The 26,725-nt window shown below is 56.7% G+C and overlaps 1 protein-coding gene across 1 annotated transcript in view; it reads right to left on the reverse strand.

Annotated features, from left to right (window-relative positions):
• Positions 1-2,122: 2,122 nt before the first annotated feature.
• Positions 2,123-26,725, reverse strand: part of CACNA1S (calcium voltage-gated channel subunit alpha1 S) — a 55,352-nt gene continuing 30,749 nt past the window's right edge. The window contains exons 17-44 of the mRNA XM_004578783.3: positions 24,668-24,800; positions 23,686-23,815; positions 23,364-23,423; positions 22,673-22,779; positions 22,176-22,263; positions 21,811-21,918; positions 19,828-19,880; positions 19,425-19,571; positions 18,849-19,050; positions 18,275-18,433; positions 17,028-17,138; positions 16,393-16,476; positions 12,632-12,688; positions 11,633-11,761; positions 11,376-11,441; positions 10,757-10,848; positions 10,166-10,325; positions 9,210-9,337; positions 8,084-8,180; positions 7,776-7,878; positions 6,919-7,020; positions 6,527-6,651; positions 5,569-5,697; positions 4,641-4,891; positions 3,829-3,914; positions 3,059-3,150; positions 2,666-2,809; positions 2,123-2,556 (exon numbers count right to left, since the gene is read on the reverse strand). Of these exons, the coding sequence (XP_004578840.2) occupies positions 2,305-2,556; positions 2,666-2,809; positions 3,059-3,150; positions 3,829-3,914; positions 4,641-4,891; positions 5,569-5,697; positions 6,527-6,651; positions 6,919-7,020; positions 7,776-7,878; positions 8,084-8,180; positions 9,210-9,337; positions 10,166-10,325; positions 10,757-10,848; positions 11,376-11,441; positions 11,633-11,761; positions 12,632-12,688; positions 16,393-16,476; positions 17,028-17,138; positions 18,275-18,433; positions 18,849-19,050; positions 19,425-19,571; positions 19,828-19,880; positions 21,811-21,918; positions 22,176-22,263; positions 22,673-22,779; positions 23,364-23,423; positions 23,686-23,815; positions 24,668-24,800 (3,395 nt within the window). The 3' untranslated portion in view covers positions 2,123-2,304. The remainder of the gene's footprint in view (positions 2,557-2,665; positions 2,810-3,058; positions 3,151-3,828; positions 3,915-4,640; positions 4,892-5,568; positions 5,698-6,526; positions 6,652-6,918; positions 7,021-7,775; positions 7,879-8,083; positions 8,181-9,209; positions 9,338-10,165; positions 10,326-10,756; positions 10,849-11,375; positions 11,442-11,632; positions 11,762-12,631; positions 12,689-16,392; positions 16,477-17,027; positions 17,139-18,274; positions 18,434-18,848; positions 19,051-19,424; positions 19,572-19,827; positions 19,881-21,810; positions 21,919-22,175; positions 22,264-22,672; positions 22,780-23,363; positions 23,424-23,685; positions 23,816-24,667; positions 24,801-26,725) is intronic.

A 26,725-nucleotide genomic window follows, 5' to 3' on the forward strand; every position in this document is an offset into this window, starting at 1 on the left:
GGAGGTCTGGGATGTGGGGAACATCTCAGGAAGGGCAGGGTAGGAGCTGCACTCAATGCTGCTTACAGGTCAAGTAAGATAGAAGTTAAAGGTAGCAAGAGGGGCCAGCGCCGTGGTGTATCAGGCTAAGCCTCTGCCTGTGGTGCCCGCATTCCAGATGGGCACCTGTTTAAGTCCCGGCTGTTTCGCTTCTGATCCAACTCACTGCTAATACACCAGGGAAAGCAGCAGAGTACAGCCAAGTGCTCAGATCCCTGCAGTCTGTGGGAGATCTGGAAGATGCTCCTGGCTTGGGATAGGCTCAACTCTGGCCATTGCAGCTATTTGGGGAACAAACTGGTACATGAACGTCTCTATCTCTCCTTCTCTCTCTGCAACTCTGCCTTTCAAATTAAAAAAAAAAATCTTAAGGGAAAAGACAGCAGGATTTCATAAAAGCATGGAGCACAAAGTAGGCTTCAAGGAGATAAATAGGAAGCAGAAACATAAGTGGAGACAACCAGGTAAGAAATTTGGTACTAACAAACAGAGACAGAGGATAGATCATAGATGGATGGCAATATACATCACAGAGATGTAAGTAAATATGCAGATATGGGACTGGTGGCATAGTACGCTAAGCCTCCATCTTTGGTGCCAGCATCCCATCTACTTCCCATTCAGCTCTCTGCTTGTGGCCTGGGAAAGCAGTGGAGGATGGCCCAAATCCTGGGGACCCTGCATCCGTGAGGGAGGCCCAGAGCAGATTCCTGGCTCCTGGCTTCAGATTAGCTCAGCTCTAGCTGTTGTGGTCATTTGGGGAGCAAACTGGTGGATGGAAGATCTCTCTGTGTTTCTCCTCTCTGTAAAATCTACCTTTCAAATAAAAATGAATCAATCTGAAAAATAGATAGATGACAGAGTACTAAGGGAAGGGCAGATAGATGATGGGCCAAGGGACGTAGATACATGGATGCATAATAGGTGATACATGGTGGGTAAATGGATTATAGACATATTTTAGATGCATAGATGATGGAGATGGATGGATGGAGAGATAGACCAGCTCGTGGCAGGGTTATGCTACCAAAATGGAAGCAGCTAGAATGTGTTATGTGCAGACAGAAGGAGCCAGGGCAGGAATGGGAGTACTGACTGGAGTAGAACTTGTGGAACTAGGGAAGGAAAGATCTGGCTTCCACTGAGTCAGAAGGGAAGATGGAGGGCAGAGACTGGCAGGAGCATTGGTGTTGGAGATGCCCTGAGGGAGGACCTGCTGGTACTTTCTTTCTGAGGGAGGAACAGGTGAACTTCAGGCATTGACAATGGAGGGGAGAGGGAAGCAGGAACAGCTGCTCCTGGGGGACCAGAGTCCAGGGCCCAGCTCAGGGAAGGAACACTCAGAGTGGAGTATCCCTGTACTGGGCAATTGGCAGCCTCAGGCAGGACCCAGAAGCCACAAAGCCACGAAGTTTTGCCAGGAGGCCACCCCAGAGGCCAGGCTGGTTACCACAGCAATTGCCACCTACTTGGCATGCGCTCGGCACACAATAGCGGCCATGGAGGGAGCGAGAGAGAGCACCTGGTGAAGTGGGGATAGGCACCCGGGGGACGCTGCAGGGACTTTAGCCCCTCCTGCATCCCCAGCTCCTGGAGTTTCATTTTCACATCATGAACACAGATCCTAGGCTGGCCTCCCACAGTTGGGGTGTGGCAGTAAGGGCACTTGTTGCATGTGCAGCCGGCTCCTAGGAGGCTCTGCAAGTACACATGGGAGCATGGCAAGCATGAGAGGAGCTGTGGAGGCTGCAGCTTTTTGGAACCCAAAGCCTGTACATATGGGCCAGCTGGAGGCTCCAAGGGCTGTGTGTGGTGGACTCTGGCCACTGACTTACAGCCCCGACTTCTGAAAATGCTGGTCAGGGTGTGACTGGGGTGTGGTCGGGTCTGAGCAGGGCCACTCAGCTCCCTGGTGCACCTGGTGATGGGCGTCTACAAGGTGTCCCCCTGTGCTTCACACACAGTAAGACTGCACATGGCCCAGGGGCAGGTGACACCTGCTGGGGAAGCGGACGAGGAAAAGCATAGGGGCCCACAGTAGCAGCAACCAGAGGCCATGTGCCAGGGCCATGGACCTAAACACTTTAATGTACTGCTGGCACAGTGACCTGCTCCCATCACCCAGGCCTTTCTTGCTGGCAAAGGGAGGGACCTGGATGTCCGAAGCTGGTTCTGACCACCGTAACTCAGAAGGAGAGCTTCTCTTGCACAGTACCCTGCTTCCTGGTTGCACCAGCTCTAGCCTATGCTGATGCTACACGACTGTCACAGCTTGGGAGAAACAAGGGGCTCCTGGGAGCCCTGCATCTGGTCAAGGCCACGCAGGGAGGAGCTGTGGTCCCAGCTTCCCAGGATGCTGGCTGTGCCCTTTATGGCCTCCCGTTCTCTCAGTAGCTCCACAGCTGCCACCTCCACTTCCTTGTGTTCCATCTGACAGGCATCTGCCAAGGCCTGGCCTGTGGCCATGACGAAGCCAGCATCAGCTGCCAAGGTCTCCAGGCCCCCTCGAAGCAGAGCCTGTAGGGAGGAGAGGAGGTTAGGTGGGGTGGGGTGGGGTTATGGCCTCCAGGTCAGGCTGCTCTGGTGCTGACCCTCAAGACCACCCTCTGCTCCCACCCAGCCTCACCTCTCGGATCAGCATGGTTATGGCAGGACCTGGGTGCTGGGGGGTGCTCCCATTGGAGCATCTGCTCTGGGGCACTTCCTCCTGCAGAGACCCTGCCCAGGAGTTCTTCTGCTGCCCTTGCTCTGGAGCATCCATGCTGGGTTGCTGCTCCAAATACACAAAAGCAAAGACCCCAACAGGGACGCTGGAGCTCACATGTATGGCAAAAATCCCAGCTTATCTGAGGGAGCCCCAACCAACACCCACAGTAAAGGAGCACCCACTGAAATGCAGATCATTGTAGGGTTGACGGGCAAGTGGCTGTCAGGCTCCTCCCCAGCCTCAACTTCACCTGCAGCCAGGCCTGGTGCGGTCTCTGTGTGGAGCTCCCTTCCCAGACCGCTGCCCTCTTACCTGGCAAGGGGCAGGAGGGGCTTGGTCAGTGGGCATTCCCATCTGGGCCAGCTGTGCCTTCGGTTTTCCCGAACAGGGCTTGCTGCGGGCTCCTGTGGACAAGATGGGGCCAGGACAAGGGGGCTGTGACACTGCCCCCCAATCCACAGAGCTTCACTTGACTGACCAGCTACACTCAGGGTGTCAGGTGTTGAACAGTGGACATGTCATGGGTCCAACCAGCTCTGGCCCAGGTGGAATTGCCCACATCCTCCCACCTTGCCCTGCATCCTTGTAGGCTGGCAGAAACCAAGTTGTCCTCCGGCGCATGAGTATGTGCATGTGGAAGTTGTGTGAGTGTCGGGAGGGTAGGGATACGCCTGTACTTCTCCCAGTATCCCTAGGGCTTCCCCTCACATGGCAGTGTGGGACCTCCTGGGCAACTCCTGAACCACCTCCTGCAGGCCCCAGGGCCACGTTGTCAGTGAGGCAGAGGCTGCCCTTCTGGGGTGCCAGGAGAAGGGGACACCCCTGCTGGGCCAATGTGGGAGTCAGTGATGAGTTTCCCAGCAGGCCTCTGGAGGCCCTCCTAGTATAAATATGCTATGCTGCTCTTCACTCCCATTCAGAACCAGCTCCTTCTCCTCTGCCTGCATGAAGAGTGGGCCATGGCGGCTCTCGCACTCTCGGGGCCCAGCTGTTCCCTTTCCAGCAGGGATTCCAGAACCCAAGGACAGAGCAAGGCTCTCTGGAGGCAGTCTCGGCTGCTCGAGTACCGGGGAAGGGCTGACCCAGGGCCCTGAGGGGGTGGCCACAGGCTCCTTGTCCGACCACAGGTGTCTCCATCTCCCCTGGGAACTCTCTTTCGTAGTGCATGCTGAAATGAAAGGGAGGCTGGGTAAGGCAGAGCAGGAGGCTGATTTCCTGCTGATCCCACTCTCTGGGGCCGCAAACACACCTTTCCGGGGTCTGCAGCCATCAGAGTGTGGTGACCCAGGATGTACTATCACTCACAATCTCAGCCCTAGCACAGCCCTTAACATCTGCCCATCCCTCTACGGCACCTGACACCATGGCAACCCATAGCCACCCGTGCCTTTCAAGGGGGTTGCTTTGACCTTGGGGAGATCTGGCTGTGGGTTGGGGAGCTGTTTGCCTGACTTTTCCCTCTGCTGTCCAACCCTGAGGCTTGGGACATAGCCTTTGCTTATCTTTCACCAGCCAGCCTCCTGTCCACAACCAGTTCTGCCTGGAGCGGGCTACTCAGCTGCAGCTGTGGCTGCAGGAGACTCTTGTCCCCAGTCTGACTTTAGCTTGAGATGGGGACAGCCCAGCAGCATGGCGTTTTTCAATTCCGAATCTCACAACCGTGCACTGGATTGGGGGCTGCTGAAGGCCAACACTGACAAGAGCCTGCCACCTGTTGGCTAAAGCAGTCTCTGCAGCTTTGGTGCAAGATGGACCCCAAAGGGCCACAAAGGTGTGCAAAAGACATCTGGCCAATTTGGGAGGTTCATTCTAGCTCAGCTTGAAACCCCCTAAATATGTCCTCCCAATGTTATCCCAGTAGCCCTACACTCAGGGCCAGAAGTGACACCACTACCTGGAAAATGTCTGGCTGTTGCTATGATTGCTGTTGCCATGAGCAATGTTGGAGTTGGCATTGTTGACGTTAGCGCGAGCCAGAGGGTTAGTGCTTGGGTCTTGAGGGAAGTCCTCCAAGAAGACAGGTGACTCCAGCTCCTCCATTTCTATCTCAGAAAACTGGAGGGGTCTTTGGTTGGCCATGACGGGGGGCAGGGAGTTGGTCCTTTCCAGGAAGTTGTCCACCTGGCCAAACAGGCCTCCGGTCCTCTAGTGGCAAGTGGGAGAAGAAACATGGCTAGAAGTGGGAGTGAGAACAGGTGTGGAGGGGGCTGTTTCCTGGGGACAAGGCCAGTGAAGCCCGAGGAGGATGGATGGTACAGAGAGATCAGAGGAGGAAGAACCTAACACAGAGAAACTGCTTGATTTGCTATCTAAGACTTGTGATAGACTTACGGGATCATACAGGGGATCTGGCCATACAGACATGGGAAAGGGATGGGTGGGGCAAGCCCTCAACTGGGAATGTGTAGAACTGGTCCCAGGCTCCCTGCTGAGCCTGTATGGGGCATCCCGCATTATCTCTGGGCCCCCATCTCCTTACACATAACCTAGAGAGGCTTACGAGAACCATCCAGGTCCAAAGTGTTCCAAGAAACACTAGACAGGGAGAGGGATTGGAGACCACACAGCTGGAAGCAGGTGGGGCCATGAGGGTGGAGGGGTTCAGGCCTATGGATAGTAGCCTGGGGGGAGACGGAGGTGAGGTGGGAGCTGTTCCATGTCCGACCCTGGAGTTGGTCAGCTGGGTCACGGACTCTGAGTCGTGAGAGAGGCAGGAGCAGGGTGTGCTGGGAGGCTTTCTGTAGAGATAGACTCTTCTCCTCCAGGAATCTCTACTGCTCACTGTGTCTAAGTGGCCAGGTGTGGCCCTGGACTTCACTCACCCGAAAGATCCCCTCCTCCATGGCAGCCTCCACCATGGCTCTCTCCAGCTCCTCCTCGGCAGTCAGGTCCCCCGAGATGGTCCGGTGGATCTCCGGGGCCGCCTCTTCCTCAATGGTCCTCAGCCCGGCCTGTGAGGTGGGGGCAAAGTCTAGAGGAGACAACCAGACCCACACCCTACCCCATTTCTCATTCCCCAATTCTCATCGCATCACTCAGGTCCCATGCTTACTTGGGGCTCATCCAATGTCCTGTGTAGCCCCTGGGTCCTGCTCTGCCCTCTGGGGCTGCTCACACCTTAACCGTGTCTGAGGATTGCTCTCAGGGTCTTCCACATCCAAGGCTACCGGACTAAGCTGCCTTTCAACGCCATCTTTCTACCACATGTGCCATAAATGTATAACTGGGGCCTGGCAGCGTGGCCTAATGGCTAAAGTCCTCGCCTTGAAAACCCCAGGATCCCATATGGGCGCCGGTTCTAATCCCGGCAGCTCCACTTCCCATCCAGCTCCCTGCTTGTGGCCTGGGAAAGCAGTCGAGGACGGCCCAAAGCTTTGGGACACTGCACCTGCGTGGGAGACCTGGAAGAGGTTCCTGGTTCCCGGCATCGGATTGGCACGTACCGGCCCGTTGCGGCTCACTTGGGGAGTGAAACATCGGATGGAAGATCTTCCTCTCTGTCTCTCCTCCTCTCTGTATATCCAGCTTTCCAATAATAATAATATAAAAAAATGTATAAATTTGAGGTGATAAAAGGTCTGATCACCAGCAATGGGACAGATCCATGCTGGGGTGACAGCAGAGAACCAGAATGAGCCATCCCCTCTTTTCCTTGCTCCTCTGGCATCCTTGTTACTCTCTGTGCCACCATTCCTGGACCCTCCGAGACACAGCTGGTGAGCTGGAGACTGAAACCTGGCTGGGCCCAGGGCCCCTGAGGGCTTCCCTGCGTTGACTCACCTGGATCTGCACTGTGTCCTTCTTGGGCCGATAACCATAGTACTCCTCCTGGCGCTTCATGAACTTGCGGAAGTGCTCCTGGATGAGGAAGGTGGCATAGAACTTTCCCACCGTCACCTCGTCATCTGCAGGAGAGCCAACGAGAGTAGTCCTGAAGCCCAACAGGAATCTGACACTGGATTCAGAGCGTGGCCGGGGCTAGGCCTCTTGGCGATCCTTGGACTGCTGACTGGACCAAGGGGCACCTCGCACCCTGAGACTGCTGGGGTGCTTGCTAGATGCCTACCTGGCCTACCTAAGGCATTTACACAGGGCTGAGGCTGTTCCCAGGCAGCTACTCATCCCCTTTTCTCCACGGGTTCTGGACCCTGGCCTCCCAAAGCAGCACCTGCCTCCTATGGGTGGGATGACCTGGTCCAGGAGCTTCATGCTGGTTCTCTTCCAGATCTTCTTGATGATGGCCCTCAGCTCCTCGTTGGCCTGCTCAAAGTTACCTGGAGCAGAGGAGAGGTGAGGATGACCTCAGTCATCAGGCCAGGCCATAAGCCCTGGACAAGGTCACCCAGCACAGTCTGAACTGCTCTGGGAACTAGACATACACTCAGCAAGCATGGCCCAAGTTTCCTTTGGCAGCAGCGGCAGAGCTGGGCACCAAAGACAGGGTGCCAGCTTCCCCATCCCTGTGAGGTAGCTCAGCCCTCAGGCTACATGCTTCTGCCCCATGCACTCACCCAGAATGGCTGACTTTGGGGCCTGTCACCTCCTCCTCTCTTCCCCCAAACCTTTGACTCCTCCTGTGCTATGGTCTCTACCCAGCACCTTTGGGTAGGCCTCTTGCTGTGCCTTAACCCCATCTTCCTCTCCTTTTCTTTCTGATGATGGTCCCAAGTCCTACTCTGAGACCCGGCTTACCCTGACTCCTCTCCTCATTCCCACCGTGACTGTATCTTCCTAGCTACAGGACCTGCAAGCTCAGTGTCGATGCTACCAGCCTGCCCAGTACCCCTTAAGCCCTCTGCTCCTGCCAGAGCTGCCCTCAGGGTGCCACACCCCTCCCTGACACAGTGAGGAGTCAGGGAACACATCTCCTGCCCAGCAGAGAATTCTCCAGCTTTCTCTGAGCCCCAAGACGCATGAAAACCTTGTGGCATGGCCTGGGTCCTCTGGTAGAGTCACAGCTGGGAAGCATGCCTGGGAGGAGGAAGTTCCCCCACTGCTTCCCCACCTCCAGCCACTGGCAGGCCCTCACCTTCTGTTTTGATCTTGAGAGCTGTGCGCACCAGGGCAAAGAGCGTGGCATTGAAGGTGACGGTGCCATCACTGTTCAAAGGCATGTTCATGCCCACCAGGCGCTGTAGGGGGTCAGGGAGTAGGGACAGGGGTTTGCTGCTGGTCTGCCACCTGGTCTGGGTGGGTGGGACATGAGGGCGGATGGGCAGGCTGACCAGGGGACATCTCCATGAGGGGCTGGTGTGATGAGACTGAGTCCTTAGGGAGGGATTTGGGCCCCCATGGCACCGGCCTCTCTTGCTCCCCCAGAACCAGCAGCTCAGTTACCTTACAGGCCACACGGTGGGGGCAGAACTTCCCAAAGCCCAGAGGGGGTTGGATCCTCCTCAGCAGTGTCACCACGTCCAGGTGCTTGATTCGCCCCCTGCAGGAGGACATGGAGACCAGTGTCCCAGGCAGTGCCACCCAGCCTGCAGCCTTGCAGAGCTGGCAGATGCAAAGTCATGGGTCCTTGCTGTGCAGCTGTCTGTGGGGGGATTCCCTCCCTTTGCATGGGCTCATGGTGATCCCCACTACATGAAATGGCATCCCTTCCATTGGGGTCCACAGGTCTGGAAGCTGGACCCTCTTCTCCCCAGGGCTGTTCCTCCCTTGGATTTAGTCCCCTGTGGCAGGGGGCTGCAGGGCAGGGCTAACAGAAGTTGAGGGCAGGGGTCAAGAGAGGTGGAGGCCTCATTGCAGAGCTGGTCCAGAGCCAGAAATCACAGTGCTTCAAACTGAGCAGCCAGCAAGGTCAGAGGAAGCCGTGGGAGGTATGGGAGCACTTCCTTTTTCCTCTGATGAGCTGCTGAGAGACAGGGAGCATTTCCTGTCTAGCCCCGGAACACTGGATAAGGACTGGCAGGCAGCCAAGTGGGGCAGACAGGGAATGGGCGCTCTGGCATAAACACTTTACAGCCTGGTTGCGCTGGGCAGATCAATGTTGGATCCCAGTGTCCCTTCCGACCAGTCACATGGCCCAAGCCACTCTGAGCCCCAGTTTCCATATCAGGAAGACTAAGAATGTCTGGGGTGGTCATGAGGAATGAATGAGACAATACGTGTGGTGCTAAACCCAGGGCCTGGCACCTGTCCCCTTTGGCTAGGGAGAAGTACTTCCCAAGCTTTCACGTATATGTGCTGATGCCTTGGGGAGAGGTTTACTAGTGATGCAGTCTGGATAGGGCTTGGAATTTCGCATTTTCTTCCAGCTGGTTATTCTGAGTAGCCAGGGCCTGCAGTGTCCAGTCAGATCCTGAGCTGCCCACTCCTAGTGTCCCAGCAGAAGCTGGGTGCCATTTCCCAAAATGCAACTCCAGGCCTCTGTTTGGGGACCTTGAACAGCAGCTTTCCATGGGACAGTGGGCCCATGGTTTGGGGAGGGTCCAGCATGGAACCTCCACACAGGACTCACTTGGCCTCTGGGTCATACTCTGCCCAGATGGCCTTGAACTCATCCAGGTGGTGAGGGCCCAGGATGGACCAGTCACGTGTGAGGTAGTCGAAGTTGTCCATGATGACAGCCACAAACAGGTTGATGATCTATAGGAAGAGAACAAGAAGCGATGGGGTGGGGGGCGCTGGGAGGTTGCCTAGGGCCATGACTTCTTCAACGCCTGTGCAGGACCTGCATTCCATGGGCAGGCAGGGCTGTGCCCCAGGGTTCACACACAGGCAGGACCCTCTGCCTGGGGGCCAGTGCTCAGCTCACCACCTCACTGGAAGCCACTCCTGCCTCAGCCTCCTGCCCTACCCCAGAAAGGGGCTCGCCCCTCCTCTGTGCCCTTGTTTTTGCTCCTGTCTTTCCCTCAACATGAGGGATCCCCCTGGATTGCCCACATAAGTACTCCCCTTGCACCCCACAAGTTCCCACAGGACCAGGGCTGGGTTGTATTCCATCTCCACCCCCTGTACCCATCTTGGTCCTTAGCACAACTCGGACCAGGATTTTCAGGAAATATAAAAGTCTGAAAGAATGAGGCTAGACCCAACACCTCCTCCCGCAAAGTTGGCAACACTGGGCTCTCAGCAAGACTTGGGACTCAGTTGCTAACCCCACAAGGTTGTCTTCTGAGGCTCAGTCCCAGCCTCCTCATAGTGGGGCAGCCTTCTCCTCCAAGGACCGGCCAGGGGACACAGCTGCCTGGGAAGGCCTACCCAGGGCAGAACCTCACAAAATGCCTTTGACTGCTGTCCAGCATTGCTAATCAGATATGGAGACAGATGGGAAACTTTGCACAAAGCACAGCCAGGCTCGTGATGGCCAGAAGGAGGGACAATCTAGCCAGAGTCTCCCAGATCCCTGAGACATGGCTAGCCAGGCAGGAGACAGCAGGCTCTTCCCCAGCTGCAGGTGCGCTGGCCTCTTACCAGGAAGGCGCAGAGCATGTAGAAGCTGATGAAATAGTAGTAGGCGAAGTTGGTGCCACACGTATACTCCTCGCCAGGGGCATAGTCCGATTCAGGGTCACACAGCTTCCCGTAGCTGCAGGCCAGCAGGATCTCCTGCCACGCCTCCCCTGTGGCACACCTGCCAAACAAAAGCCCCCATCACTCTGGGGCCAGGGAAGGATATGGTCCATGAGAGGTCAGATGCCCAAATTCACTGTGTAGCTTCGGGAGGAGCAGGGCGCCAGTTCCACCCTCTGTTCCACCATCAAGGATACTATAAATAAGAACTGAGTTACAGCCCAGGGACGTGTTAGAATGGATATCCCTGTCCTGACCATGGCAAGGCAAGGCTGGGGGCCACCAAGGATCCCCTGCTCTCTTGGGAGGGACCTTTAACCTCTGTCTCCTGTGGCGGGGGGCAGGCTGGAGGAGTAAGTGGCATCCCTCCGAGAGGAGGGCCCCAGAGCAGAGTGAAGCAGTGGGGACAGCCTTTAGGAGGTGACAGCTGGGCAGAGGCTGGACGGGGGCTCTCGGAGTACCGCCCTGTCTGACCTGGGCTGTGGGACCTGCCTGAAGAGCAGCAGCACAGCCTGCGGGAAGGTTTGGAAGTTGTTGTTGCGGTTGATCTGGGTCCCGTCCACCATGGCGATCTTCCCGAACATCTACAGGACACAAAGTACCCAGCTTCGGGACTTGGACCCCAGAGGCCCCCACACTCCCCTCCTGTTGTCCCTTACCTTCAGCCCCCACTCTTCCCAAACCCCCTTCCCTCAGGCCGTGCCAGCCCCAAAGTCAACCATATTGAATTCTTTCTAGGCTGGGTCAAATTTTCTAGTCTGTGTCCAGACAGCAGATTCAAGTGCCTAGCAGCAAGCTGGCCAAGGGCATCCAGGGGTAGGGGAAGGGCCTTCAGATGAGGGTGCCCCTGGGCCACCCAGGCCTTTGGCTGGGGTCTTAGAGACACCACCTGGCCCCTTCTTGTCTGTCTGCATGCCCAGGTTTCTCCTGGAAACCCTCCAGGTTTCTCACTCAGCAGGCATCTGAGAAGCCTGCATGCAGCTCACCCCATGGCTGCCCAAGGCAGGAGGCAGGGCACGAGGCAGGGCCAGGCCCAGACTAATTAGCTCATAGATGCCCCCCTCTAGCATGGCCATGGTACAACCTCCCCCTAGGCCCGTCTGCCTCTCACCTGCATGCCAATGACAGCATAGATGAAGAAGAGCATGACAATGAGAAGAGCTACGTAGGGCAGGGCCTGCAGGATAGTCAGGGCGTCAGCACCATGGCTCCACTTGCCTGCCCCATGCCCCTGCCCTTCTGTAGCTCGCCAGAGCCCTCCCTGCCACCTAGGTCCCCAGGGATCCATGCTGAGGAGGGAAGAGAAGGAGGAAGGGATAGGATGGTCCCAGTGGCTTGTCCCTGCAGGGCCCACCCTGCCCGTGGCACCTGGAAGGACTTGATGAACGTCCACAGTAGGGTGCGCACACCCTCTGCTCGGCTCAGCAGCTTGATCAGCCTCATGACTCGGAACAGGCGGAAGAAGGCACTGGAGATGCGGGCGCTCTCGTCTGGGTCCTGTGGGGCGGCAGCCCCAGAGGTCAGTCTGGGGGATGTTCCTCGGGACAGGGGTGGAGTGGGGTGGGGAGGGGGGCTGGGAGGGCAGAGGTGCTGTGTGCATGGGGCAGGTGGGAAGGGTGGCATGTCGGTGGGTGGGAGGAGCCCCAGCCCTGTCGGCATGGCCTCTGCCCTCCGCCAGCTCTGGGTTGTCATCAGGGTTGGTGCTCAGAGGCAGGTGAGCTGGGAGCTGGGGCACCAAGCCGTGCGCTGAGCCCATGCTTGGGGCAGCAGCAGGGAGTGTGCCTGGGCGTGGCTGCTGCCAGACTTTCTGGAACCTCCTGCTCTCTTCACCTGCTCTTCCAACTGCTGCTGAGCCGAGGAACCTGGAGTCCCTTACCTAGTGCCCTCCCAGTGCAAAAAGTCCCAAAACTTGGTGGCTCTGTCACCATCAACTCAACATGGCCATTCCCTCCACCCCCGACGCCGTAACCGTACCCTCAGCAGGACCAGTCTCTGCCCTGTGGCGGCTCAGACACAAGCATGGTGCTGGAAAGGACAGCCCTGCCCGCCCTGTTTCTATTGTCCCCAAGGGCCTTGTGCCCAATGAACTGGCCCTTGAGTCCAGCACCTACAACCACAGCCCTCCCTGTACGCTCCCGTCTGTGGAGAGGCCTGTCCTTCCTGAGGCTTGAGGAAGCCGCTACACCCATGCACGTTTGGTTGCAGCACCCCCAGCCACCCTAAGCCTGGCTCCTCAGGCAGCCAGCTCTGGGAAGGAAGCCCTGAGTGCCTTTGCACCCCATGCAGTGGCACGGCCAGGGGCAGCATGCTGCAGTGGCGGGGTGGGGGGTGGCGGGCGTGCTGGAGCCTCATGCAGCCCAGAATTACAACGTTCCCGCAGCCGCCACCCAGGCAATACAGTCCCCCGCTGGAGGCCAGGAAAGTCTGTGGAGAAAAGAGACGAGGGGAGGGAAGGGGAGGGTAGAGAGGAGGAGGGACACGAGGGAGGGAGTGAAGAGAAGCGTCAGAAAGGACAGTCACAGATGAGTTAGAGAAAGAAAAAGACAGAGAGGCAGGGGCGACGGCCCCACATGGTTGCAGTCAGGGGTGGAGGTGGGTGGGAGTGAGGATAAAGCTCTGTGGGGCAGTGAGGCGGGAGGCTGGGGCAAGGGAGCAACAAGATGGGTGGGGGGACTGGACACAGATGGGACCCGCTCAGCTGTGTACGCATGTGCAGGGATAGGGCCCGAGCCTTGCTCTGTCTGGATCATGTGATGCTGGGATATGTTGACAAACACCTGCTTGTCGCTGCAGGTGGACTCAGGCCCCCCTCACCTGGATGTCAGGTCGAGACCCTTGGGGAAGTGCCTTCCAGACGCAGAGCTCCCCCGGGGACACTGACATCCCACCGGCAGAGGCCATTGTGCCCATCCCAGGGACTGGCTTTTGAAGAGCAGGTGGTTGAGTGTACAGGACCCCCCATTTCTCCCTGGGGCTCCATTTCATGAGGAGCCTTCATTTCAAAGCCCCTGTCCTACAGTTATCTGAGTGATTTGCAGGTAGCTGGTCTGCCTCGGGCGGCTCTTTCCCAGACCACTGGCTTCCAGTCCTGCATGTGTGTAGATCACGTGCAGAACTTTAAGACATGCGTGTCTTTTCTGCATCTCCACGCAGGCCAATTAGGTCAGTGTCTAGGGGACAGGTTTCAGGGGTTCATGTGCTCCTTGGGTGACTGCCACACACACCGGGAGGACATGCAGTGACTCAGATCTATACTGTCCACGCTTTGGCTGCTGGCCACACACCAGCCACAGTTCAAGAGACCATGAGACACATCTGGGTAGAGATGACCATATTGGATTCTATCATTCCAGAAAATTCTAACAGACATGCTGCCCTAGGCTCTTCTCTGGTTTATGCATCAGAAATAAAAATCTATCTTAACAGGACTCCAAGCAAACATTACTGGTAAGGTCCATCTGCTGATCTTAATGATACCTCCCGTCTGTCACCACCAAGAAACTGCTGTCATTTAGCCATGCCACCCCTGCACAGACCTCAGGCTCCAAGAAGCAGCTATGCCTGCTGTGGGCTCTTCACTCTGACAGAGGAGTTTTCTGAGAATTTTATGGGAAATGTTGCCCTCAGAGCATGGGGCCCTATGGGATGCTGTTTGCCCAGCAACATCTGAGCATGGGTGGAAATACATGACACACACATGTATGCACACACAGATACCCGGCCACACACATACATACACACAAGACATATGTGCACACAGATACACATAAGACACACATTCTCATACACACACCTCATACCTACACACATACACAGGGGCATGCAGACATATATGTACAGAGAGACACAATACACTTACGTACATATGGTCACATGAGTAATAATGTAACACACATAATACATGTGTGTGTATACAGGCACACAATCACACATGCACATATTTGAACACAGGCACACACATGTGCCCACACAAACACAGCCATACAACAAACACACAGGTGCACAGAAACACAGACATGCACATTTATACACACATACATGTTTACTCATTGTGTTTTGCGGTCCCTGAACACACAGAGCTGTCTGTCGTCACTGTGTATTCTGTGCAGGGGGTGTGGTGGGGAGGAAGGGTCAAAGGTCTCCAGGCCCCCACCCCGAAACACAGTGGCCCACTGCCCTGGCTACCAGGTCCCCAGAAGGGGCCGTTCTCCGCCAGGGAGCAGCCCATGGGAGCCTCAGTCGAGGGCTGCTCCCCTCCCCCGACTCCTGTCCCCAGGCGTCTCCGAGGTTGGTCTGTTCTCTGGCTCCCACCCCCACTCCCCATCACCCCATGAGCTGGTGCAGCCTAATGTACTCTTGGAGCAGCAAGAGGCTGCCCTGTGTACGATGAACCTCTCCAGCTCAGGGGCTGGTTGCCCACTGGGGTCTCCGAGGCCGGGTCAGATAGCCTTGTGTGGAGACCCTCCATGACCATGGCTAGGGAATGCCCTTCTCCCACCGCTGCCACCCTCTCTCCTGTGCCACCATCCTTCCAGACCGAGGACACTGCACATGCTGGGAGGGAAACAATTGTGAGATTTCAGCCTCTGGCTCTTGGACCTACTGCCTCACCCCTCCTCCAGCTATAGCTCCCACAGCTCAGACCCTCAACCTGAACCTTCCCCCTCCCTTGCACTCCCAACTCAGACCCTGTGACACGTGCCTCACTACCTGAGCCACACCCCACCCTTCCACTCCTCTCCCACACTGAGCCTGTTGGTCCAGCTCCTGCCAGCGTAGCCTTCAGAAGGGACATGAGACTCCTCCCACTGCTTCCACAGCTGCCTCCTGGAGGCTGCCATTGTCCCCCACCTGGCTGTCTGCCCGGGGGCCAGCTCTCATGCTCCTGTTAGCATGTCCTCCTCGCAGTAGCCAGGGCAGTCCCTTTAGAACTTGAACCCATGGGCCCAGCAAGGTAGCCTAGTGGCTTAAGTCCTCGCCTTGCATACACTGGGATCCCAGATGGGTGCTGGTTCCTATCCCAGCTATACTACCTCCCTTCTGGTTCCCTACTTGTGGCCTGCAAAAGCAGCAGAGGATGACCCAAAGCCTTGGGACCCTGTGCCCATATGGGAGATCCAGAAGAAGCTCCTGGCTTTGGATCAGCTTTGGACTATGGCCTTCGAGGGCCTTCTCTCACCAGCCCCATTGTTCACTGCTTTCTGCCACCACTGCTAGGGTCACCTGCTGGTCTCGCCCCAGGGCCTTGGCACACAGTCTCCACACCCAGACAGCATTCTTCCCATGCGGCTCCCTTCCTGGCTTCATTCAGGCCTGTGCTCCATTGTCTCCCCCCTCCCTTCCAGTCTGAGGCCTCCACTACATATTCTTGTTACATCTGGCATGGTTGGGGTTCCCCACAGCTCATTACTGAGTCTTTGGCAATAAGGACCAGCCTCGGAACCATATCTCTATTTTCACTATCTCATTTCTAGGTTAACTTGTTAGAAAGCAGCACTAATCGGGCCCTGCATGGTAGCCTAGGGGATAAAATCCTTGCCTTGCGTGCACTGGGATCCCTTATAGGTGCCAGTTTATATCCTGGCTGCTCCATTTCCCGTTTGGCTCCCTGCTTCTGGCCTGGAAGAGCACTGGAGGATGGCTCAAGGCCTTGAGACCCTGCACATGCATTGGAGACCTGGAAGAAGCTCTCAGCTTTGGCTGTTGTGGCCACTTGGGGAGTGAACCAGCAGAGGGAAAAGGTTTCTCTCTGTCTCTCCTTCTCTCTGTAAATCTGCCTTTCCAATAAAATAATAATAATAATAAAATAATTATAATAAAGCACTAATCCTTCCCATCCCTAGTCTAAAGCCTTCAGAGACTTCTGACTAAAGGCAGACAGCACCACCTCCACCAGGCCTTTCCTTCTGGCCACTTGCCCACTGCTGCCATGATCCCTGTGGGGCAGCCAAGTCCTCTCTGCTCCTTAGGACAGTGGCTTCCTGAGAGCAGGAGGGCTGAGCTGGCTGGCCATCTCCCTCTCTGTGTACCCCAGGGTTTCTGTTGCACATCAGGGGTATCCCCACGGATCTATGGACTGAACAAGTGCCTGCCGCCCAGCCCGCAGAGGCCTTCCATCTGCCACTCACGTCGATCTCACTGAGGATGACATCGATGATGCTGCCAATGACAATGAGGAAATCGAACACGTTCCAGGGGTCTCCGAAGTAGCCCTGGGAGGAAGAGACAGCAGAGCCAGGGCTAGCTGGCTAAAGCCAGTAGGTGATGGGTAGAGCAGATCTGCCAGGCCAGGCAGGCTTGGGGTGGGGGTGCCCATGGCTGCGACTCCCCCATGCTGTTATGACCTGACCTCAGTACCCTTTCCCTTTGGGTTGCTGAGTTCTTTCCTCTTGAGCATCCTGTGGCAGGATACCAGGGCATGGCGGTTCCATCTATGCCCCACTCTCACTTGAGGTCCTGCCCAGGAACTGACCACATAGAACTGAGGGGGAGGGAGTAGGTGGACTTGCAAGCAGGGCAAGATGCTTCCCCCAGCCCTGAGCCTATTTTTCACAAGATATAAGGAACGTGGAGAATGGGTGCAAGATGGGTGCAAAGAAGGGAAGATGGGGAGGAGGCCCCTAGTACCTGCCCTGCCTCTGCGGGTGGAAGTGGCGGGCCAGCTGGCAGCAGAGGAGCTGCAGGGAGAGTGGTTTATGGGAGACCCCCTCCAGCCCCTGCCAGGCCATGGCTGCCCCTGTGGCTTGGCAGTCCCAGCACTCACCCTGGCCTTGAATGCCATGAGCTTGAGTACCATCTCCAGGGTGAAGATGATGGTAAAGGCCACATTGAGGATGTCTGAGATGTGGTTCATCTCCTCGGACTGGTTGTAGTGCTGCGGTGGTGGCAGATAAGGGAAGCGAGGGCTTGTCCACCTGCAGCTGGCATTGCCAGACCCCCTCCTCTCCCTGGGTGAGGCTAGTCTTTCCAGAAAAGCAGGAGGCTGCTTTGCAATCCCCTGCCGGCCACCAAATCTTCTGATACCCCAGCTCCCCAGCAGCATCACAAAGAGGTGAAGAGAGGAGGGTATGAGTGCTCCCATTCTAAGCCCTGCTTGGGGGTGGTTAGTCACACACAGGCTGCCAGGCCAGAGCTCACTGGCAGATCCACTTTGGGATGCCTGGGACAGGGGATCCCCAGCAGGGCTGTGACAGGTCTCATCTAGTTCTCTTGACAAAGGATGAGGAGAGAAGACTCTGGTATCTGTGGCTGGTGGCCTCATAGAGCCCATGGAGCCCACCACACCTAGCTGCTGCCTTCAGGGGCCAGAGGCTGTAAAAGCAATGACCTTGGCCTCCTGGGCCCACTGCTGTGGTCCTCCTTAGGTCAGGCTCTGATATATTTTCCTGGGGACCTCTGACTATTTTGTCAGAAAGTCAATAGAATCTCATCTCTTGTAGATAGTTTGTGGGGTCTGGCGGTTGCCCCCAACCCTCACCTCCTATCATCCTGGTCCCGGTTGGATGGCCCTGGTCTGCCTGACTCAGCCTGCAGACAAGCCACTATCTTGTATAACCCTGGCCTGCTGCCCTCTTGTCTCCTCCTATCTCTTCTCCACCTGGACAGTGGGTGTGACTCCTCAGGACACAGCAGTGGCCTGTGCAAGTCCTGTTCTACGGGCTTCAGGGCTCCAGTGCTTAATGAAAGCTTGCTAGTGATGCCGCTCATAAAACTACTGTTTACAAAGGATGCACAGCTCTTCTCAGATGCACCTGTTCTGCAAATATTAAGCCCCCTTTTCTGATGGGGGTGTGGAGGGACAAAAACCAAGGTCCCACTCATTCAGTTATCCAGCTGTATGTCAGCAGATGACAGGCAGAGAGCAGGAGCATCTCCTGTGTGCAGAATCCTATCGCTCCTGTGGCTTGAGCTGCCTCTTTACAAATTCCGGAGCACCCAGTACATAGCGGGCATACCGGGGATGTCTACCCGGGAGGCCCAGGGAGCACGCTTGGCTCCTGAACGCCTTACCTGCATGCCCAGGCAGATGGTGTTGAGCATGATGAGGGCAAACATGAGGTATTCAAAGTAGGAGGAGGTGACGATGTACCACACCTGGTACTGGTATGGGTTTTTGGGGATGTAGCATCTCAGTGGGCGGGCCTTCAGAGCATACTGCACACACTGGCGCTGGGGGCAACATAACAGGGCAGGTCAGCACCAAGGGGGCCCTCACTCCCACCCCACACCTGCAGCCACTGCATGCTGGGAGCAGCTGTGGTCAGCAGCTTGTGGATGGGGCACTCAGTGAACTATTTAGGGTAAAGAACTGCACTGGGCCACAGATGCTCCTGAAGTAATCCCTGCCCATCCTTTGGCCTCAGCCAGGAACACTGAATGGCTTCTTTTCTATGGACATCATGAGGGTTCTGTGAGAAGAGACCACCGCACCCTCAGTTTGTCACTTCCAGTTGGAGACAGGGTGAAGGTCACAGGGTGGGGGCTGGGCTGGGCTTGTTTCCCAAGGGAGCGAGGACCCCAAGAATGGTAGAGGTCGATTAGGGCTCTGCTCCCATCCCCCAGCCCCAGCAGGTGGCCCAGGTACCTGGTTCTTGTCCAGCTCACAGTTCTTGTACTCCGTCTCCCCCTGCTCCTGGAAAGTGACGATGACAAAACCCACGAAGATGTTCATCATGAAGAAGGCGATGAGGATGATGTAGATGATGAAGAAAATGGCCATCTCCACTCGGTTGTTGTAAACAGGGCCCATGTCCTCCTGGTTGGAGTCTATGGCCTTGTACAGTAACCTGAATGGGCAGAGAAGAGAGGCCGCCAGGCTGAGGTATGAAGCAGAGACCCAGGCTGAGACAGGCGGGAGCCAAGGGAGCTTTTTAGGTGCTCAGGTGATGGGAGAGAGGTTGGGACTGGTCCAGCAAAGGCTCAGTTTCCATGGGGTGCCCTGCCCATCTCTCCCCAGTCAGTGGGTTCCCCTGTAGGCAGAGGGGCACATGCGTGTGGGGACCCATGGAGTTCCTGGTCAGGTTCCCCTTGGCATGAGCAGGGAAACAGCTGTCTTACACAGCATGAGTGAGCTGGTGGCTTCTGCAGGTTGCCTGGCTTGCTGGCTCCCTGGCACAGCCCTGAGCATGCACACTGGCCCCAGGCCCCACCTCGCACTCACTGAGGCCAACCCTCGAAGGTGGAGACCGTGAAGAGTGACATCATAGCAGAGAGGACATTGTCAAAGTGAAAGTCGTTGTGCGTCCACTGGCGGGCGCGCAGCTCTATCTGCGTGGGATCCCCATCCTTGTACACGTAGTAGTAGCCCCTGATGAGGGGTGGACAGTCACGGCATTGCCTCTGCCCGCTGCCCACCCACCATCTCTGGTCCCCAGGCCAGGAGGGTGCACAGGAAGTGAGGGTCTAGGTTGGGAACGGGAGGGGACACTCCTGGATGCTCCCTCCCCTTGGTGGATCAAGGAAAGCGGCTTCTGTGAACACCCCAGGATGGGACCCCTCCCTGACATGAGGTTCCTGCTGGGTGTCCCCTCCCGTTGTACACTGGGCTGGCCGAGCCTGCGCACCTGCACTCCTCTTCCGTCATTTTGGATAAGTCGTTGCAGCTGAAGAACTTGCCCTGCACCAGGAGGGGGAGAGGGAGACAGGCTGTTTCGGGAAGGGGATGGCCAAGGAGGCCCAGGGGCGGGGCAGCCGGGGGAGGAGAAGCCTGACTCTTTCTCTGCTGTGGGCAGGGCCTGGAGCACTCTTTCCCCTTCAGCACCATCCACGGCCATGACTCCTTCACAGATTTCCCAGCCCGCCTAGCTGCTACCACGGCTGAGAATCCAGGACCTTTGGCGGTCATCTGCTGAGTGCCCGGCTGAGATGGGATTGGGGTGGGGATATTTGGACACCCTGCTCCCCCTCACTGCCCTTTCTGCTGCAGGGTCTGTTCTCGCGTCATTACATACAGAGCAAGAGAAGAAGCTTCTGCCTTCCACCTTCCTTCCCCTGCTGGCTGCTGTGAAAATGAGAGTGGAGATGGAGCCAGCAGACCCTCCGAGCGCTCAGCCCCAGCTGGCCCACCCCACAGCCTCAGCAGGTAGGCTCTGTTCTCCTATCTATACTGACTTCAGCCAGATCAGGTTCTCCTCTCACTTAGGCCACCTATTGGGCACCTGAAAGGGATTTTGCTTGAATCAAAGGAGTTCACTGCTCGATCTTGTTGTGACCAGGCTGAGCATAGAGTACATGGCTTCCGGTCCAGCTCCTTCCAAGGCCCGGAGACAGAACTGTCACTATGGCATTGTCTGAGAGCACAGCTGCCCTTTGCCCTGTGGCTTGTGGGGCTGTCCACACCATGCCCCTCCTTATGGGCACTGGAGCAAGGGGCAGAGGTGGAGCACGTGGCTCAGGGGGGAAGCAGGGAATGGACACAATGGCCTCTGGGCCCTTAAAACCAGACACCTGATTAAGATGGAAAACAGAGCTGGGTCATCTGGCAACATGTAGAAGGCACAGCACACATTCCCAGAGTAAGGTGCTGTGTGAAGCGCCCCCTGCTGCCGAGGCCTTCCTGTTAGCTGGTTAACCAGCACCTGGGGTCTTTGAGAAGCCGCAGGTCGACGGGAAGGCGGACTGAAGGAATCCTGAAGGGTCCTGGTCATCCCTGATCTAGCTGAAGTCATCCCATCCATCCTGGGGGCTTCTCATTCCCTGTTTTAGGAGGCGTGGCTTCCTCTGGGCCTGGCCCAGGGCTGTGCACCAGGCCAGGGGAGGTTTATGCCTTCAGAGTTCTGGGACTCAGAGCCCAAGGACAATGGAGGGCAGGGGGCAAATGACAGGGAGGCTGGGAGGAGAGGACACCAGACACCAAGCACTCCTACCCTTCCCAGACAGGACCAGTGGCACAGGCCCCTCTGAAGGTGCCTGGGATCATCTCAGGAAAGGCCTCATTGAGTCTGTGACCCCTTAGCCCCAACAGAGGCCTCCGCCCGTGCACAGAGAAAATGCTCCAGTCTCATGTGCTTGTTGAGTGAACAGGTGATTGTATGGAGGTGTCACTGCATGTCTGAGATCAACTGACTTTAGAAGATCATGCTTTGGGGGTCGTGACAGGGACCATCAAGGTGCCAATCTGTGTCCTATAGATAATGTGACAGCACAAGGCATCTGGAATCAGAGCTGTGGCAGGATACCCTAGCAGGGCTGATCTTCAGAAAGCAACCTCATAGCTGTGCCCTCCCTGGGGAGCAGGCACAGAGACCACGCCAATGGGAGCCCAGGCGGCAGACACCCATGGCAGAGCCAGGGGCTGGTCAGGCACTTGTGGCTGAGGTCATAAGAGGCAGGGGTGGCTTCAGGGCCTGTGGGACAGAGGGACCACCATGGTAGTGGCAGCCAGCGCCATCATCAATGCCAGCCTGATCTTGACTTGTGTCATCCTAGCCTTGAGATCATGAAGTTGGGGACCACCGACTTCACAACCTGGGGATTCCCCTGTTTGAGCCAGCCTCAGGCCTGTGGAGGTGTTAGCGGCTGAGGCCAGGAGTGGGAAGAGGGCTTACCTTGAAGAGCTGGACGCCAATGCAGGCGAACATGAACTGCAGGAGGGTGGTGACCAGGACGATGTTGCCGATGGTGCGGATGGCCACGAACACACACTGCACCACGTGCTGGGAACGGAGGGTCCGTGGGGGGCGGGGTCCGCACCAGCCACAAGCCCACTAGCCCAGCCCAGAGAACTCCCCCAGGGTGAGACTTGCAGTCTCCCAGCCAACAGGAGGCAGGAGGAAGCCTGGTTGCTGACCACACCCCTCACTCCCTCAGCCTAGGGGATGTACATGTGCCCTGGCCAAGGCAGGGCTCTGGTTTCTGGGGTCTGAATCTTGCAGCCCCTTCGGCCAGTCCCAGGGATCACACTTCTGCTTACCTTCAACCCCTTGGCTCTGTTGATGGCTCGGAGGGGGCGGAGCACCCTTAACACTCTCAGGATCTTCACTACAGAGATGGCGCTAGACCTGTGACAAGGTGCTGAGGGTCACGGGCTAGGGCAGCCTCCAACCACTTTCTGCCCTAGCTCTCTGCACAGCTGCTCTTCCATCTGCAAGCACTCCCTCCCATGTCTCCCACCACCCCAGGGGAAAGCTCCCCCTGTGGGCCATGCAGCAGAATGCTTTCTCTACACATTGCAACAGCCTGCCTCAAGTGCCAGACTGAAGGCAGGGGCCACACCACTGGGTGACTGCCGCCTCCTTTTGGCATCCCCTTCTGGCCTCCAGGACACGCCTTGCCCCTGTCTGTGACCCTGAGAGGCTGGCCTCTAGAAGCATAGGTCCCACGAAAGTTGCACAAGATTCCTGTTCAGAGGCCCAAAGCAAGAACATGGGGGAGGTGTCCATCTGGGGGCTGGCCCCTGCTCCTGCTCACTCGAGTCCCATGGAAATGAGGGACACGGCCACCACCAGCAGGTCCAGCATGTTGAAATAGTTGCGGCAGAAGGATCCCTTGTGCAGGAAGGCCCCGAAGGTCGTCATCTGGAGGGAGACAGGCAGCATCCTGGGTGGGGAGGAGCGTGGGGGTGGACCTGTCCCCTCTTCTTGTTCATGAAGGCAAGCCCATCACTGTGTGATGAGTTGAACCTCATGTCCCTCGAACAGGTAAGCAGTGATGTGCTGCCCAGGCATCACAGGGTACACTAGAGGCCAAAGCCCAGGGGGGGCAATGTCACACCTCTGGGGACTCCTAGAAACAAAAAAGGCTACCAGCAGGGGGCAGTGTCACACCTCCAGGAACTCCTAGGAACAAACACAGCTGCCCCAGTCTGCTACTAAGCTAAAAGTGCCTTCTGTGGGACAGAGAAGGGCTGAAGGCTCATCAGGGTGGTGAATCCTGGGCCGCCATACTTCCTGTCTCCAGCCTGCTCTGCAGGCACCTGCTGACCTGGCTCAGCAGTGGAAGCCCTGTCCCTTGTCCTGCATCCTGCTTCTCTCCCCCATATCAGCCCAGCCCCCAAGGGAGCTCAGCTTGGCTATGTTGGAGCACATTGGGGAGGTTCCCTACCCCTTCCTGACCCAGCAAGGCCCACATGCAGGATGTCTGTTCCACAGCCTTCACTCACCTTGAGGACAATCTCCACCGTGAAGACAGAAGTGAATGCAATGTCAAAATACCCAAGGATCTGGGGATGGAGCAGGAAGGGGAGCAGCCCAGTGAGGTGAGTGGTACAAAATGATATCATTACAGCAACATTATCGCCAGCACTATCACCACCACCACTATCATCATTAACAAAAGCAGGCAGCAAGAGTGCACTGAGCAGTCCTGGCCATTCAGAACTTTAAAATCTTAAGAACTCAAATGCTGTAGGCACGGAGAGGACACAGCTGCAGTCTGGGCACCAGTGAGGTGCAGGGTGGTCGAGGTGGACAGACCACCATCACCTTGTTCCGTGTGGACTCGGCCCGGATGGGGTCCTCAGCAGCCAGCGCAGCGCTGCTGAGCAGGATGAAGAGCAGGATGAAGTTGGTGAACCAGGTGGCATTGACGATGCGGTGACACAGGACACGGATCCTGGGGATGGGGCAGACAGGGGAGCAGGGAGTTGCTGGAAACCCCAGCCTCACCAGACTGTGTCCTGTGGGGGCCGCTGGACCTGCTTCCTGCCTACTCTCCACAGGGTCAGCGCGAATTTGGCGTTGGCTCTTCATGGTGCTTGGGTTGGACATGTAGAACCCCCCCTCTTTAAGTCCCTGTAGCCTCATCCACCACCTTTCCCAGTTCCCTGCCAGGGTTCAGCAGAGCTGATGTTTAGCCCTAGCACAGGCAGATGAGATCCAGGAAGACCAGCATCTGTGTCTTTTAAAGGGTGAAGTCATGGAGCTGAGAAAGACGACAGTGTCCCCAGCCCCCGTCTCTCTGCCCTCCCTGAAGCGGCTCTCAGAAAGGAGCCAATCAACACAGTTCTGCTTAGGTGTGAGTTGGTGATCAGGATTAAAGCAGCCCTTCTTGGAGCTGGTACTGTGGTGTAGCAGATTAAGCCACCCTCTGTGATACTGGCATCCTATATGGGTGCCGGTTCGTGTCCTGACTTCTCCACTTCCAATACAGCTCCTCTCATGTGCTTGGGAAAGCAGTGAAAGATGGCCCAACTGCTTGGGCACTTGAATCCATGTGGGACACCTGTAGGAGGCTTCTGGTTCCTGGCTTTCGCCTGCCTGGCTTTGGCCAATGTGGCCTTTTGGGGGAATAAACCAGCAATGGATGGAGGACTTTTCTCTCTATCTTTGCACTTCCCCAAGAGATTGTGGCAAGACCTTGAGCTAAAGGCGCACACTCCCCATAGTGGCCTGTTGGCACGGAGAATCCAGAAGTCTCTCCCAGGGATCCTGTCAGTGACTCTACAGCAGCCAAGGGGCCACCTACTTGTTTGTGGGGCTGAAGATGAAGAAGGAACTGGCTTCTGGAATTGGCACTGCCTTCTCTTTGAGCTGCAGCTCAGCCAGCGGACGTGGTCGGGGGCTCACTGGGATCTCGGGCTCATCTTCCTCATCATCCCCTGTGAGAAGAGGAGGGAGGTTAGAGGTGCTCTCCCATACTTCACTGTGCCCCTGGCTTCCGCTTTCAGTGTTCTCCTGGTAGCCCAGGAAGCTGGCAGCCCCAGGCGGTCTAAATTGTTGGCACGAACAGGGCCAGTCCCCACACCCCCAGTCCCTGTCCTCCCTTGCTCCGGCTCTATGGCCAGCAGGCTTGAGCCATTAGGAATTGCTGCGAGGCCCAGAAACTTCCAGAGGTGGAGTCAGGCTGAGAAACCTTATTGCTGTATCTTCTGGACCCCCACACACTGCCTTAAACCCTGAGGGGCTGGTGGTGGGGTGGGGAACCTGCTTGAGTAGCCCAAAGTTCTGGCCCTGGCTCTGCTTTTCCTTGCTGGGCACTTCTGCCCACCACCATCACTTTCCCATCCCCCTCACCTCTGAGCTCCCCAGTCTGTGAAACTGACAAGGGGCAGGAGTTGTTGAGAAAAACCAACTCCCGGGTCCCTCCCTGGGCTAGGAATAATGACTGTGACAGAAACTGCCAGCAGGAAAAGAGCAAGTTTCCATTGCACTTCAGTCAGGCCCAAGGACCACAGCAGGCCCAAGAGATGAGGGCCTGGGCTAAAGGAGGGAGAGATGGACAAGCCACATGTGGTCACTGGCTCTTGGGTCTTAAGAGGGAGCCCAGATCCCCAGGTCCTCTATTCTGGGTGGTGGGCTCCAGGAGCATGCAGGGGGCACTGTGGACAGTCAGGGTCCCTCTAGGTTCTCAGCCAGCAGTCACCTCCTCTCTGCCCCTGCTGGATCCTGCACAAATGCCCAGGATTCTACTCTCTCCATCACAGCCACCTGCCGGGGCTCATGCCCTCCCACATCAGCCACTTCTCCTGCTCTGCTAAGAATTCTAGACCCCCTTGGGCCTGGCGCCATGGCCTAGCAGCTAAAGTCCTTGCCTTGAACGCCCTGGGATCCCATATGGGAGCCGGTTCTAATCCCGGCAGCTCCACTTCCCATCCAGCTCCCTGTTTGTGGCCTGGGAAGGCAGTTGAGGATGGCCCAAAGCTTTGGGACCCTGCACCCGCGTGGGAGACCCGGAAGAGGTTCCTGGTTCCCAGCTTCGGATTGGCACAGCACTGGCCGTTGCGGTCACTTGGGGAGTGAATCATCGGAGGGAAGATCTTCCCCTCTGTCTCTCCTCCTCTCTGTATATCTCCCACTCCCTTCCCTCAGGACAGGGATCTTATTGTGACCCTCCGGTCCTGCCCAGGCAGCCATGGTCCTGGGGGGGACATAGGCCCTGCCCACTTCCTTCCTGCCCCTCCCACATGTACACCAGCCACTCCCATGGGGTAGGTGGCCACTGTCAGGCGCAGTCACCCTGAATGAATTACTCTAAAGTGCAAGCATTCATCTTTGGTGGCTGCTCGCAAAAATGGACTCAGTTCATCCCATACCAGCCTCATGCTTCCCACACTTTGCACAATCCTTTTTCTCCTTCATTTCATTTTCTGAGTACCTTTCCTGTGCCATTTGGAAGGGGGAACTTAAAGTCATTGGATAATTGGCCACATCATGGCCAATCAGGTGATTCCACAGACATAGAAACTTGTGCAGGGGTCTGAGCGGGCTAAGGAAGAGCTCTTGGGCCTTGGCTCTCACGGGGCCTCTGTGACAGGTGCCATCTGGGGCTGTGTGCCCCAAGCATCCTCCCCTGGGCCAGGTGAGCAGTCTCTGCAATGACCACTGACTACCCAAGGCCCCAAGCTGTGGTCTTACTCATCCTCTGGCTCCTGCCCTGGTCTCTCTCTTTCCTGCAATGCTACTCACAGTCCCATTTAGCTCAGTTTAGCCTCACCAAACTCTAGAAGGTGGCACAGCCTCCTCTAGGACTGTTCTGGATGACTATTAGACAAGACCCACAGGTCTCTGTGCTCCTTGAATTTCA

Source organism: Ochotona princeps, chromosome 10, assembly GCF_030435755.1.
Source record: "Ochotona princeps isolate mOchPri1 chromosome 10, mOchPri1.hap1, whole genome shotgun sequence".
NCBI lineage: Eukaryota > Metazoa > Chordata > Mammalia > Lagomorpha > Ochotonidae > Ochotona > Ochotona princeps.